Genomic DNA, 14311 nt, shown 5'->3' on the forward strand with positions numbered 1-14311 from the left:
TTCCGTAGAGTCTATATCAACCACTCAACTAAACAAGCGATCAATGTCACTGCAGATAAATCTCGGGTGTATCGCACTACCCAAGAACTGCCTTATCTGGACCAACTTACTAGGATTGGTATAGCGGCGCTCTCGTATGCCCTTTTAGGCATGGCCACTGGAAAGACGCGATGCTCCACCATTATCAGTCACCCTTGCAATGACTCGGCAGCCTCGATCTCCACACCGACCAAACCCCAATCCAGTCTTTCTTCTTCCTTACGAGAGGGAGTCTCGTGCTGGAAGGCAGCGCAATGCCACCAACCTGCACTACTGCAGGCAACATCGCATTGTTCACTCACAATCGGGAGAGATAAAAAAAAATCAAGCGCGCGAGCGACATGATGACGCCCATTATGAGACCCAAGAAGACCGATATTGTCAGGAAACGGACGGGGTGTCAGAGATGCAGAAGCAAGAAGCGCCAGGTTGGTCCTCCCACTGTACGAGTACTGTCAACCTAAGCAAATGTTGACGAGCGTATCATTTCACCCTACCAGTGCGATGAGACTCGACCAGAGTGCCTAGCGTGTGTCCAGCGAGGCATACCTTGCAGCGGGTACCAGAGTCGCATCAGGTTCAAAGATGTATCTGATCGAACCGCCGAAATGTCCAAGAGAGTTGAAGCGGCGCGGTGGTCAGCGCTGCGATCAGAAGACGCGGCCAGACGGCACACAAGTGAGGAAAGTGTACAGGACAGCACTGCAACTCGAAACCACCTGAAAGAGAATCATACAGAGAAAGACAAGAGACAATTTCTCGAATGCGGCTTTGGGGAAGCCACAGACCACGCTTCACCTATGGCAATGCTTAACCAAGACGATGAGTCTCTCTCGACCCCCCAGCCGGACTACAGACATATCTTCGACCAATCACTAAGCTTCTTGAGCAACGACATAATTAGCAATGAGGACCGCCCGGCGGGCATGAGCCCCTCAATGAGCGGGATCCTTTGGCCTCGTCCGCCGCTCGAGGTCTCTAATCGGGTCGACAACATGTCTGCGATGCCAGTTACGTCTCGACGCATGATCCCATCTTTAGCAACAGATCCCCGAGATTCCCTTGCGATATGGAACGCACATGAATCTGATGCAGACGCTCCACCGTGGGATGACATGCTCGATTTTCCCGAGCCCTCGCGTGCCCAGACACCCGCTGCGGAATCTACACGGCCGATGCGACAGCGCAGCTTAGGCTTGACTGAAGAATCTTTGCTGGAAATATTCGAAAAGGACGTCGCACTGCGCATCGCGCTCCATCTACCCTTCACCGACCTGTTTCGCGCCAGCACTGGCCTCCGAGCGGCTGCTCTGGCACTGACAATCGTTTATCACCACCTTTGCCGGACGACCGACCCACAGCAGCCGACATGTCCAGGGACTCAGGAGAGCGCTGACACCGGATTTCACTGCCACTACTACGACTTTGCCGTCGCGGATCTCGCTCACCAGCTGAAGTGCCCCAACCCTGAAGCAGCGGATAGTCTCGTTTGTGCTGCTATTCTTCTAATCTATCGCGATATCGCAGTCGGGTCACACCGGGACATTTGCGGACATCTACGTCAGTTGGAGACTCTTTCCTCTGTCATTGACCTTGCGTCACATTGCACTCCTGTTCTCCTTAGGGCTTGGCGATTGTTTTCATTTGACATGAGGCTACGCTCACTGGCCACGCGAAAGTCGGTTGCTGGGCCGCTTCCACCGCAGATATGTACTCCGTGGGACAGTCGACTTACCATTCGGGACATCTTTTCCTCCCTCTCGAGGTTGCACGGCCGGGCTGTTATGGAAGCTTCATTTTTGGAGCCAGGCAGCCCTTCAAGACAGAGCGCTTCGCGACGAGCTGTCCAGTGGCTGTGCTCTGTCCTCGGCCGGCGGTGCGATCGTCGTCAGTGGGAGCAGCACGATTACCACGACGAGTCCTTGTCAGATGATACCATAATGGCACAGTGCCACATGTTTCAAGGAAGACTTGACGCCTGGTACCGTGCAACCGCCCGAGAAGATCTCCCCGTCCCATGTCTCGGGACGAGCGCCGAGGGCATGGTTTCAGGAGAACAGTTTGGGACCATTGTTCCCTATGACATTCCTGATCGCGGCGCGGCAATTGACTTTTCATTGTACTTGATCTCACGGATGACTTGCCTGTACCTTCAGTCCAGCCACCAACCCCAAGATCCCAAGCACGCACCCGTTTTTGCCTCAGATGCTTTGGCAAGGGTCACCCTTGGCATTGTGCTCAAGATCGGACCGGGGCAGCCGGCGACGTTTGGAGAGCCGAGTGTCTTGACGATGCTCTACATGACTGTACTACTTTCTGAAGGAGCTGCCATACCCACGACGGTGCTCGAAGGTATACTGCCTATATTCAAGAAAGGGGCATTCCCGGCAATAGAGAGAGCCGAGATGATATATATGGAACGGCTCATGGAGTTGATTGTCAAGGAGAGATATAGGGGACGGTCAATCCGTTTTGCAATCGATAGCTGCGACGAGGATTATAGAAGGGATGCGAAGTTTGCGTCTGGGCGGCGGAGGATTGTTGCTTTTGGTGACTATGGCGGAAGAGGCCATTTCCGAGACGTTCTATACGTGGGTCCCGAGTTCCCTCCAGATATCCACGGGGACATCGATTCAAGTACATGAATGACACCGGTAGCACTATTACACGAAATATCTGTGCTTATCACAATGAAATTTCAACAAATACATGAAAATATACCGAAGGTCCTCAAAGCTCAACGCCTCTTTCGCCGTTTAGAACAGATTGCGCAGGCTGGTCCTGTGAAAAGGCCACCTGAGAAAGAGGGTGTCCACGTACACTTTGCTTATCAAGATGATCAAGCCAGTGTTTAATGAGCTTCAGCGAAGACACCGGTTGGTCATAGGGGACCTAGGAATCGACAGTTAGTAACCTCCTTCGGTCATGAGGGAAAGCAAGTAATCAAACTCACCATATGGCCGGCCTCTTCAACTTCTGCCAGCCAGAGGCTGGGGACTGATTTTACCCGGCCAGCCCGTCCACCAGACGATGCTTTCCAGGGCAGTTCTGCCCAAGGAGTTCCTCGGAAAGATGCCTTACCCTCCCAATCAATATTCCGAAGCGCCTCAAGGACACCATCGGGGTTACAGATAATGTCAGTCACCCCAACATATATGAGCACATCAAGCGGTCTTTTAGACTTGTGGGCTTCTGTGCCACGAGAATGACTTAGCAGTTCAAGAAGTGCAGGCGTCGTAGATTCGACAAGATCACCAGACTCCGAGAACCGCTCATAGGTGGGCATGTCCATCATATTCCATTTGGTTTTGGCGCCCCGTGTCTGTACAGTGACTTCAAGCTCGCCGGCGAAGATATCAGGCGAGTTAAGATACTGGACGGGGTCCGCCACATCGGGATAGCAGTTACCTGGACCGGGACAGTGTCTCAGCCGCCTATCGTAGACGCTACGGGTAGCATTTTGGAATACATCCAAATATCCGGGCCCGCAAGCGTCACTAGCCATTTTGCACAGGGGAGATCCTGCACCACCCTGCTCACAGGCATGTAGCAGCTTTTCGCACCGAGGCAGGACTTCTTCAAGTGGGTCGCATATGTCCTGCTCGAGGTGCCTAGGGTATTGACCTCGCCATTCGTCGAAGCAGCTGACCTCATGCATGGAGGATATCTGGACAGCAGGGTCGATCCATGGGTTTCCAACGAAGATTGACCGCAAAGGGATGACACCCGAGGCATCTGGCGCGTGGTCGAAAAAGGCATTATACTCCAGGATACTGGTAGCAAGAGTAGGAACGTAGCGTCCAGCAAATGACTCTCCGGATAGGTGAAGGTCGACATCCTTGAGTGACGGAAAAGCCTCGTACAAAAGCCTGATAAACACAACCGAATCCAGAGATGACGCAGGAGTGCGGGAGGGCATGATTGGTGTCTCTCCTTTGATCCAATTGTCGACGTAAGAGAATCCCACGCCTGCTGGCTGATCCAAGTATACAACATTGAAGTATTCGGTCCAGGAGTTCGGGTTGAACTTTGTAGCGTTGGGTCCATCGTTCAGACACGGACCATTCTCAAATAACATGCCGTGGAGTGAACTGCCCCCAGGACCTCCTTGATGCCAGACCAGGAGAGGGGCGGAGGCTGGATCATGCCGAGCTTCGTGATACCCTACGCCATCACTTGTTAGTTCGTGTTTCTTGAGGGTGTCCCGTAGATAGGGAGCCGGCGAGGGGGGGAACGCCATACAGAAGAAAAGGTGGCGATCGCTCATGTCGGCCCAGCCCGCATGATGAGCTGAACCGCCATTGCACAGCTTTGTATCATCAGCTGTCCAGGACTTGTAGCGAATGGTGTAATCTCCGAAGGTTGAGTTTACAGTCCTGTACCCCGAAGCCGCAGTCGTGACGGGTAATAGGCTGACGATGGCGGCCAATAGACTGGGCTTGGCAAGAAGCATTTTGAACATAAATCTCCACTACTGACGGCTTTATTCACTTTACCAATCATTCGGCTCGGTCTAGGAGAGTGACGAGCAGGTGCTTTAGTATGGCACTGTTATGAGGTACACCGCTGATGGCGGATCGCATTTCCTAAATAGGGAATTTCTGGTGAATCATGTAATCTTCTCCGAAACTCTTCACCGAATGCCCCAGCCATCAATGATCTCAAGATAAGTTAGAAAAGTTCCATCACTCGCTAATCATCCTAGTTGGACTCGCCATTTTATTAATTCATTAACTTTCTGGGTCTCGGGGGCCGTTCTCAGCTAACCAATGTCGCCTTTACCTCCCTCCAACAGGGGCTGGAATAGCGTCCAGCCAGATCTCATGATAGACCTCAGCAGAAGATTGGCGGCGGATGAGTACCATCCTACTAAAAACCCAAAAGGCATTGTGGACATGGGATCAGCTATTAATGATTTGATGCAAGAAGACCTCGGTTCCTGGGTCCAGCACCGCCTCGAAGGACTGCCTGCTACACACCGTGAGTGATCTCACTCTCACAGTTAATGATGGGGCCAGGCAGCTGAATCTACAATGTTGCAAGATCTCCAATACAACGACACTCAGGGCTCTAGGAAGCTCTTGAATTCTGTTGCAAATTTCATGAACTGGCATTTCAGGTGCCATAAGCCCCTCGGAGAGGACAACATCCTGATCGCCAACGGAGTGACAAGCTTGCTAAACTCCCTGGCTTTCGCTATAGCGGATGAAGGCAGTTCCATTCTTTTGCCAACGCCAAGCTATGGCATGTTCTCTCACGATATTATCACCAGAAACTCCCTGAGTCTTGTCCCTGTAGCTTGTGACGACATCGTCGTGGAGCGCTTCCAATGCCAGAGTTCCAACAGCGCTTCATGCTGGCAATCCGAGCTCGTCCGTCGCCTAGAGAAGGCTTTCAATAACAACATATTGAACGGACGAAAAACCGCAGCCGTTCTGCTAGCAAACCCTGAGAATCCCCTGGGTCGCTGCTACGATAGTCTAGTGCTCGTTGAGGTTTCGCGATTCTGTGAGAAAAACCAGCTGCACCTCATCGTGGATGAGATTTATGCAGCAACGGCATTTTCAAATCATCATAGCATGCTCAGCTTGGACCTCGGGTCAAACATGGAAAACGTGCATGTTATCTGGGGCATGAGCAAAGTAAGAATTCGAGCCACTAGCCCTATTAATCCTCGTTTCCTCTGGATGATAACCTCGGAGTAGGACTTTGGATGTGGTGGTCTACGGTTGGGGTTCCTAGCGACTTACAACACAAAACTCCATGCCGCAATGAGGACTCTGAGGTACGTCTTAAACAAATGCACTTCGTGTCATGAACACTTGAACTTAACATTCCCGTGATCAGCATGTTCAGTTGGGTCAGTGCATGGAGTGCGGCCGTCGCTTCCCTGATACTCGAAGATAGAGACTTCCTACGAAACGTCTACTTTCCCACCTTGAAAAATCGGCTGGAAACCCGCAGGAACCGCGTGATGGCTTGGTTAACGCGACTAGAAGTCCCTTTTGTCGCCCCAGAAGCCGGTTTCTTTGTGTTTGTTGATCTCTCCAAGTGGCTTAACAAAGTCCCAACCCAAACCAAAGGCAACAGTGCAGAGCTTGAGTTCCTTTCTCTATTGATGACCAACCGTGTATTTCTCGAACCTGGACAGGTAAAGTCTTCTTGAGGATTCGTGTTGACTAGCATGATGCTAACGATGATTGAACCTACAGGCCTTCTTCTCTGCGAAACCGGGCTGGTTCCGTCTTAACTTTGGTAAAGAAGAGAGAACTGTTGATTTGGGCCTGCAGAGACTCGCAGGTTTCTTACAATTGGTGGAATTCAGTGGAAAGATAGATGATTCAGAGGACGAAACTTTTGAGAAATTTGGCTCGCCACCTCGCCCTGGAGAGAAAACAAAATCCCGACGATGGAGACACTACCTTTGTTTTGGGTCGGGTGACTATGCGTAGGATAATCTTTTTATTAGTAGAAAACGGAGTCATTGAACACCAATTTTACGAAATAGTTTTGGCAAGCGTGAAACCCTTGACTACCTAGGTGAGAGCGCATTCATGTAGAACGTGGGACGAAGTCGGCGATCTAACGAACCCACTGTACGAGCCATATGTCCAGGAACATCACTCGGGTTGTAACTGGTTTTAATAGGACGTTGGCTATCTCAAATCAACCACCTTTTAACATAATGGTGAACTACTAAAATATTTCACTACATCCCTGACGTTTACCGCTTTGTTATGTGCTCAGTGCATGTCAGAGTTGTTGCACATAGATCGAAAAAGATTTATTTGGTTCGTCCTCGTGGGTATGTACGTTGTAAGACTCTCACTGAAATCTGCCCTCTCTACTAGACGTTGGAGCAGCCTATCCTTTTTATATCTGTTGATGACATCCGCAGCCCCTTATCCCTGGCCTACTTCTCTGCTTATGCACTGCTATACCGCAGATCTGGGTGTCGTGGTATTAGATCCCTGACAGCACACTGGTTCCTGACGTCTCGGGTCCCATGCTTGGTGACATACTAGTCAAAAAGGCCAACAACACTGCCAGACACATCAGTCTGTTTCGTCCACTTCCTCATTATTCGAGACACTGCGAGTGGTTGGTCGTGTGGAGACATGTGCCCAGCCTCGTCAATAGTTACCAGGGCCAAGTTCTTGACCATCTTTGCTTTGCCCCCCAACGACATGTTCTTTCCTTCGGAATCACCATGGTACCAAGACTTGAGCTTCTTCGCTTGGAATGCTGCGTGGCCTCTCCAGAGCAGTGAGTTGTATGTTCTTATGACGCCTTCAGAGTTTCTAGGAAAAGTAAGTCCTGTTCGCGCAGTCTGATGACCTCAGTTCCGACTTACACGATAGCGTCATTGTTGCCATTCAAAACCAGGATAGGAGTCTTCTTCTGGTCAAGAATACGGACAATTTCGCGCGACGAAGGCAAGAAAATATCACTCTGCTGGGACCAGAGAGCGTTGAACTCCATGTTGACTGGTTCGAAAAGCCGCGGTGCGAAACCCAAGGCTTCCTGGATTTCTTCTCGGTTGAGGTACTTCCCAACCTCTTGCATGCCTGCACTTCATGAGTGATCTCGCTCTTTAGACATTATAATTGTCATTTTATGGAAGCACCTACCTAGACGTCCACACATAGGGGGATCGATGCACTCTGTCCTGTCATCATAAGGGTTCTGCCCCCCCGGGATAACCTCGCGTTGGTAAGGCTCAGTAGCCTTCGCGCACTTTTCAAAAGCTGTTAAACATACGTCTGGGTCATAGGTCGTAGCGCAAAGTCTCCCAAACTTGTCGCATGTCGAGTAGCCCTGCTCTATTTCCCTGCAGGCGGATGCAGTCAGACCGCGTTGTGCGCTCCCCAACTCTGCGGCGCAGAAGTGATCGTACAATCCGAGAGAGACATCCGAAAAATCGACGAGGGCATTCACCAATATAATCGAATCGAATTCCCGTCTCATGAGATCCGCATAAATGGGACAATACTTGCCGCCAAACGACTCACCCGCAAAGTGGATGGGTCTGTTTTGGAGGTCGGGGAAATACTCGCCGAGGAAGACATCTAAAAACTTGTCTAAGTCTATGGCCGACTCCTGGAGGTTCTTCGACCATAGACTTGAGTTTTTTGGATCGGAGAACCCGACTCCAATGGGCTGGCTGTGACATTGGAGGTTGCAATGAGCTCTGAACTTTGGCGCAGTCGTTGAATTTCATGTGGACTCACTCAATGAACAGCATGTTGCTAAATTCTGTCCAACTGTGCTCAGACCTCACTGTCTTCTCGCCGTCTTCGGTGACGCTACAAGGGCCGATTTCATGGAAGGCGCCCAGGAGGGATGATCCGCCGGGGCCACTGTTGTAAGGTAAGAATCATGTTCTACAGAACTCAAGAGGCGCCTGAAGCACTTACCCATTAAGCCAAATGATGAGAGGTGCATCCTCTGGCTGGTTCCGGCTCTCGAAGTACCCTGTTACCAGTCAGAACTACAACTAGATTTCCAAGATGATGCAAGGAGCTTTCGGCCGTACAGAAAAACATCTCTCGCTCGGCGTCAACTGGCACGAGGCCGCTCCATTGCCTGGAGCCGGCGTCACAAATGGTATCGTTCTGCTCAGTTAGGTGTTTCTGTACATGCCAAACATCTTGTTCAAGCTCGGGGGGGTCGTCTCGAACAAACGTCCACTGCAACGGCCTGTTGGCTGGAGTCGAGGCTACAGTCCGAGCGAGCAGTGCGTCGACTGCCAGGAGCGAGAGCGTGCTCAATGGCGCAAGCATGGTTCCGTATGATTGCCTGGGGCGACTGTAGAACCAATAGAAGCGGAGTCAACAAAAGGGAGAGAAATTGCGAAAGCACCGTTCCCCATGGTGGGGATAAGAGAGACGAAGATGTCGTGAAGTCAAAATAATTGCCTAAATAGGAAAGCGGGTCCGCTATCACCCATCTGTGGCATCCAGGATGTGGCCGGGGTTCTGCAAGTCCGGCATCGGTTACAGTCCGATTCTAGCCTTGCAGCCGCTGCTCACAAAAAAGCGAGATAAAGTCCCGTGATTATGGCGTTCGGCCCCTCCCTTCATACGACAAGACATGAAATCTGTATTGAAACCGCGATGACAAAGTTACTACGGTTATTCTCTTGCTTCGTTGCCCTTGCGGCCTGGGCAAATGCGGCCGGGACCTTTCGGGTTGGCGAGCCGCCCGAGTCCCTATGCCCTACAGCGGGGAAAGGCATGGTGGGCTATTATGACTTTGGTGATTCTACCTCCGCATGCTGGTTTGCAACCAACCTACTCACATTCATACATAGAAGATGATGCCAAACATTTATTTTTCTGGTTTGCCGAGAGCCGTAGTGACCCGGTCAACGACCCTTTGGTGCTTTGGATGAGCGGCGGCCCTGGCGCGTCCTCAGTGGCCTTCGGGTTATTCGATGAGCTCGGCCCTTGCTTGATCGAGAAGCCAGGTGCTGCCAAGGGAAACGAGTATGCGTGGAATAACAATGCCAACGTCCTCTTCGTTGAGTAAGCCCAGCCTGTCTCCAACCGCACACGAGACGAACAAGCTTCTAATACTTTGTCTGGTCAGTCAACCCGTCAGAGTAGGGTACTCGTACTCGGACGATCCGGTAAAGACCCTTGCCGAGGCAACCGAGGATATGTACCGCTTTCTCACTGCATTTGTCGAGGAGTACCCTCGTTTCGCCTCGCAAGACTTTTACATCATAGGCGAGTCCTTCGGCGGCACATGGGTTCCTGCTCTTGCACACGCAATAGACTACAAACAATCGTCGCCAATGGCGGACATAGTCCGTGCGACTTCTGCAACCAACACCAGCATCATCAACCTCAAAGGCATCGGCCTCGGAAACGCACAGCTATCGCAATCACTGCAGTGGCCAGGCTTTTACCCGACAGGCTGCTTGGGCGAAGAGCCGCTCTTCAACGCGAGCGCCTGTGCCGCCATGGAGGCCGGCATGCCAGAGTGCGTTGCGATGCTTGATATTTGCGCCGGCAGTGCCGACGTTTGTGGCCCTGTGCTTGACCTGTGCCGCCAGCAAAGCGTTTATCTCATTTTTGATACTGGGCTCAATCCGTACGATTTCCGCCAACCATGCAAAGTTCCAGGCTTATGCTATGAAGAGCCCGCATGGATCGAGGAATATCTCAACTCGACAGAAGCCAGGAAACTGCTTGCCGTACCTCATGACGTTCAGCTTAACATTGTCGACATGGAACTGAATGATAACTTCATCGCTTCTGGCGCCCTAACCGTAGACCCGATCAAGTGGGTCGAGGATCTCCTTGACAAGGTATTTTTGCATTTCAATTTGTTACGATATCAAAGCGCTAATATGTCACTGATCTAGAATTATCGTGTGTTGATTTATGCCGGAAACAAGGACTGGTTCTGCAACGCTGAGGGCGAACGGCGGATGGCCGACGGAATCCGTTGGAAGCATCAAAGCAGCTTTCAAGCTGCTCAAGCACGGCCCTGGTCTGTGCGAGGGCACGAAAAGGGAAAATTGAAAGAGTTTGGCAGCTTAACGTTTGCAGAGGTGTATGATGCAGGACACATGGTTCCTGCAGACAAACCGGAAGAGGCGCTTTTCCTGATCAACAACTGGTTAGGAGAATCTCTGTAGTGGGAAACTACCTCTCTTTAACTGTATCTCTAGCTCATGATTATATTCAACATACTCTATCTGTTCTGCAGTTTGGCCTTGATAACCCCTATGAGAGCTGTCAGACCCAGGCGGTCAGAACCATGCAATGCACGGTTGTTTGATAGATGCATATGAAACGTATGCGATACCCATACATTATCGATGCAATACGGGGTCCAAGCCACATTCTCTTATATAGGTAGAAGTAATCCCTGTTACTGTCATTATTCGGACAAGCTTATCAATATACACTATTGGCCCTATACGTTCTACTACCTGACAGGTTATAAGCCTAGATTGCTTGACGGATTACGCCCAGTTGCTCTAGTTAATCCTTTGGCTATTACGACGGTTGGATCTGTAGTTAATCTAACAGCTTCAACTATAATATTCTTCTGCTGTTCAAGATGGCGTCAATTAGAGCTCTTGTGGTGTTGAAGGGCGAGAAAGAGTGGCTAGAATGGTATACCTACGTCAGAATGAACGCTAAGTCTAACGGGGTATGGGAATTCTGTAATCCAGCTGGAACAACTGCTCTAGTGGAACTAATTAAACTAGTTCTTCTAGATGGCGCTAATATAATCCAACTGGCCACATTTAAGGCAGATGGAAAGGTATATCTAGAGGAATTAAAACGTTACAAATAAAGAATTTATGCTCTATAGAAGTCTATAAGAGATATTACTAATACTGTTAATCTAACGATTATTAGTATGCTGGTAGATGCTAATACTCTACGAGATGCCCTAATGATACTAAAATCCAGCTTCAAGAGGTCTATATAAACCTAGAAGAATCTCGCCTATAAGGAATTTACTAACTATCTTTAATAAATATAAAGAACTAATATTATTAACTAGATTTACGTTGCCTAGACGTTACTACGGAAAGCAGTACGTCTTAACTGTCTACAGCTGACAGCTAAGTTAGATTAAGTTAACCTTATTATCTAAGCTCTTAAAACTATATATCCGTCTGTTGCTTAACTACTTAGCTATTAACTAAGTAGTTAACGAGATCTACTAGAAGATTAGAAGACAGGTGGTCTAGATGTATTAACAGACTTTAAGCACTAGATTAAGGATAATAACGGTAATTTAGAGTCAACTAAGAAAGCAGAAGCTTATGCTACTTAGTAGAATAAAACGGAGGATAGTTAATAAGTAAACCAACCTTTAGGTTAACCTTCTACCTTTAAGCTGAATTAGGGTAGTAGGTCTAAAGGAAGACAACTACTATATTATCTATTGTATAATAAGGAATACTACTGTAGTGATTATCTCTATTACAACCTGATTATTAAACCTTCTGGATGGTCTAGAGATTAATTAAAGTTACGGCTGGTAGAGAATTATAAGAAGAAGATTCCTGTAATCTAATAATAAATTGACGTAGAGAATTAGAAGAATTAACGTTAACAGCCAAGCAACCTATAACGATCTAAATAATAAGGGAATGCTAACTTCATAAGGGTAACACCGTTAAATTTAGATATAGACTAGTTAAATAAATCAGGCTAAAGCAGCCTAATTATTCTATAAGAACCTAACGGAGTATATAGGTATATCGTTAAAAGTAATAATCTATAGCATTCTGTCCTTATAGATATAGGAGCCTTAGATACTCTCTTGTAGAATAAGGAGAGATTTAGAGATCTTTAACTAGTTACTAAAGACTTTAATACGCTAAACAGTTTAATTACAGCTATTGCTAAGGGTATAATAATAGTTAGAGTACTTAACTACAACTATAATAAGATCCAGCTCTTTATTTATAACGCCTATTTGGTTCTAGAAGTAGAAACCACCCTAATTAGTACGTATAGACTAGAATTATAAGGTTTGTAGTTCTCTATAAGGAAAAGGTGCTTTAAGGATATAGAGGGGAATCTAGTATATAAAGTATAGACCTCTAACTCTTAATACCACCTTAAAGAAGTAATAAAGGATGGATCTACTTACTTTATTCCTTATAGATTAAAGTTAATAGGAGATAACTAACAGCAAGCTGCTAGGGCTAAGCTGTAGTATAAGAGACTTAAGCACGCTAGCAAGCAGGTAATTAACTAAGTTGGAGTTGCCTGTAGTAATATAGAAGTAATTAGATTACTAGTAGAAGATTATAAGGCTTGCCGCCTAGTAAAGGCTATAAGGATAATATTGAGATGACAACCTACCTATAAGACTATATACCTATTTAAGAAAATTAATATTAATTTCTTCTTATAGAATAAGGTATATAATAGAGCAACAGTTAATATAGTAACTTCCTGCTTGTATACTAAGTAGAAGCTTTAAAGATCTCTACTGTATTACTAACTATTAGGTCTAATTAACATTAGATAGTTAATTACCTATCTATAGGTCTAGTATGATATTAGAGTTAGATTTATTTAACTAGATGGAGACGTTACTTTATAGAGTAATATTAACGAATATGCTGCTAATAAAGGAATAATTCTACTGCAGTTAGTACTATATACCCTAGTATAGAACGGAACTATAGAGAGATCTAGGGGGGTAGTATTTAAAGGCGCTAGAGCTCTGTTAATTAGAGCTAGATTTCTATAAAATCTATAGCTAGAAACTATAGCAGTATTAGTATATTTATCTAACTTAACGCCAAGAAGATTATAAGGTTGGAAGACGTTGTAGGGCTGCCTTAACAGTTAGTTAAACTAGTAGAAAGGAACCTAGCTGCTAGAAAAACTAATAATACACTATCTTAAGAGATATAGCTGTAAGGTATATCTACTTATAAAGGATTATTTAGCTGGTAGGAATAAGAACGCTAAAACTACCTTAAGAGCCTATATTAGATATCTCTATAGATACGAGAGTCTAATAATCTATAGAATATAGGTGCTAGCGTTAAACTAAGTATTCTATATAAGGGATGTAACGTTTAATAAGGGGATTCTATATAATCTAATAATAGAGGATATAATAGCAGACAAGTAGATATCCCTAAGGGTACAACTTGATGCTATTAATATTATGGAAATCTATAAAGAGCTGGATCTATTAATTAATGTAATTATAAGTAATGTAGTAATTATAGAAGCCTATACTTAATAGAACTAGGCTTAACTAACTACAACAGTATATAAAGACTAGCTTCTATTAACAGCTTTAGCCTCTTTACTAATTATATACTCTTCTTTAGAGTACCCGCCTGGCGGTTTGTTGTCGCCTGGAGGGGTGGATAAATCTTAGGATTAAAGTGATAGCTATAATAATTGCTACAATTTAATTCTACAGCCTCTCTTGTCGTCCTTACTATAGATTATTCCTATAGTAATATAGAAAGGGAATTAATAAGGAAGCTATTAATAACAGCAAGAACAGGAATCTATTAATTAAGAATCCTATATTTAAAGTCTAAGTTAACTATACAACACTATACCTAACCTAACCACTAGCTCTAAGTGTATGCATCTCTAAAATACTACTATAGAAAGAAAAGAAGCAGAAGAACAAAAAGATAAAGACTTCTTATATAGGGATTAATCTAGTAATCTAGAAAGTATAAGTAATAAAGGATTAGCTATAGGAATAATTATTGTTATATAATTACTAATATTAATACTGCCGTCGCTATCTC

At 46.6% G+C, this 14311-nt stretch overlaps 5 protein-coding genes across 5 annotated transcripts; 3 read left to right on the forward strand and 2 right to left on the reverse strand.

Moving 5' to 3' along the window:
• Positions 1–383: 383 nt before the first annotated feature.
• EsH8_I_000027 (Zn(II)2Cys6 transcription factor domain-containing protein) lies at positions 384–2684 on the forward strand (the record flags this gene model as incomplete). Its single annotated transcript, XM_083267440.1, has 2 exons — positions 384–467; positions 540–2684. 2 exons carry the CDS (start codon positions 384–386, stop codon positions 2682–2684), a joined length of 2229 nt encoding a protein of 742 aa, XP_083117878.1.
• An 85-nt stretch (positions 2685–2769) lies between these two features.
• EsH8_I_000028 (uncharacterized protein) lies at positions 2770–4492 on the reverse strand (the record flags this gene model as incomplete). The annotated part of the gene is made up of 2 exons (XM_083267441.1): positions 2770–2931; positions 2993–4492. 2 exons carry the CDS (start codon positions 4490–4492, stop codon positions 2770–2772), a joined length of 1662 nt encoding a protein of 553 aa, XP_083117879.1.
• Positions 4493–5072: 580 nt separating this feature from the next.
• EsH8_I_000029 (pyridoxal phosphate-dependent aminotransferase) lies at positions 5073–6491 on the forward strand (the record flags this gene model as incomplete). Its single annotated transcript, XM_083267442.1, has 4 exons — positions 5073–5681; positions 5745–5824; positions 5887–6190; positions 6252–6491. 4 exons carry the CDS (start codon positions 5073–5075, stop codon positions 6489–6491), a joined length of 1233 nt encoding a protein of 410 aa, XP_083117880.1.
• A 569-nt stretch (positions 6492–7060) lies between these two features.
• Positions 7061–8822, reverse strand: EsH8_I_000030 (uncharacterized protein; the record flags this gene model as incomplete). Its single annotated transcript, XM_083267443.1, has 6 exons — positions 7061–7340; positions 7394–7607; positions 7671–8203; positions 8271–8399; positions 8457–8514; positions 8576–8822. The coding sequence occupies 6 exons, from the start codon at positions 8820–8822 to the stop codon at positions 7061–7063; spliced, it is 1461 nt and encodes a 486-aa protein (XP_083117881.1).
• Positions 8823–9155: 333 nt separating this feature from the next.
• Positions 9156–10687, forward strand: EsH8_I_000031 (uncharacterized protein; the record flags this gene model as incomplete). Its single annotated transcript, XM_083267444.1, has 4 exons — positions 9156–9297; positions 9353–9566; positions 9631–10354; positions 10412–10687. 4 exons carry the CDS (start codon positions 9156–9158, stop codon positions 10685–10687), a joined length of 1356 nt encoding a protein of 451 aa, XP_083117882.1.
• Between the last annotated feature and the right edge of the window lie 3624 nt (positions 10688–14311).

The sequence above is a fragment of the Colletotrichum jinshuiense genome, chromosome 1 (assembly GCF_051148585.1).
Source record: "Colletotrichum jinshuiense chromosome 1, complete sequence".
Taxonomy (NCBI): Eukaryota; Fungi; Ascomycota; class Sordariomycetes; order Glomerellales; family Glomerellaceae; genus Colletotrichum; species Colletotrichum jinshuiense.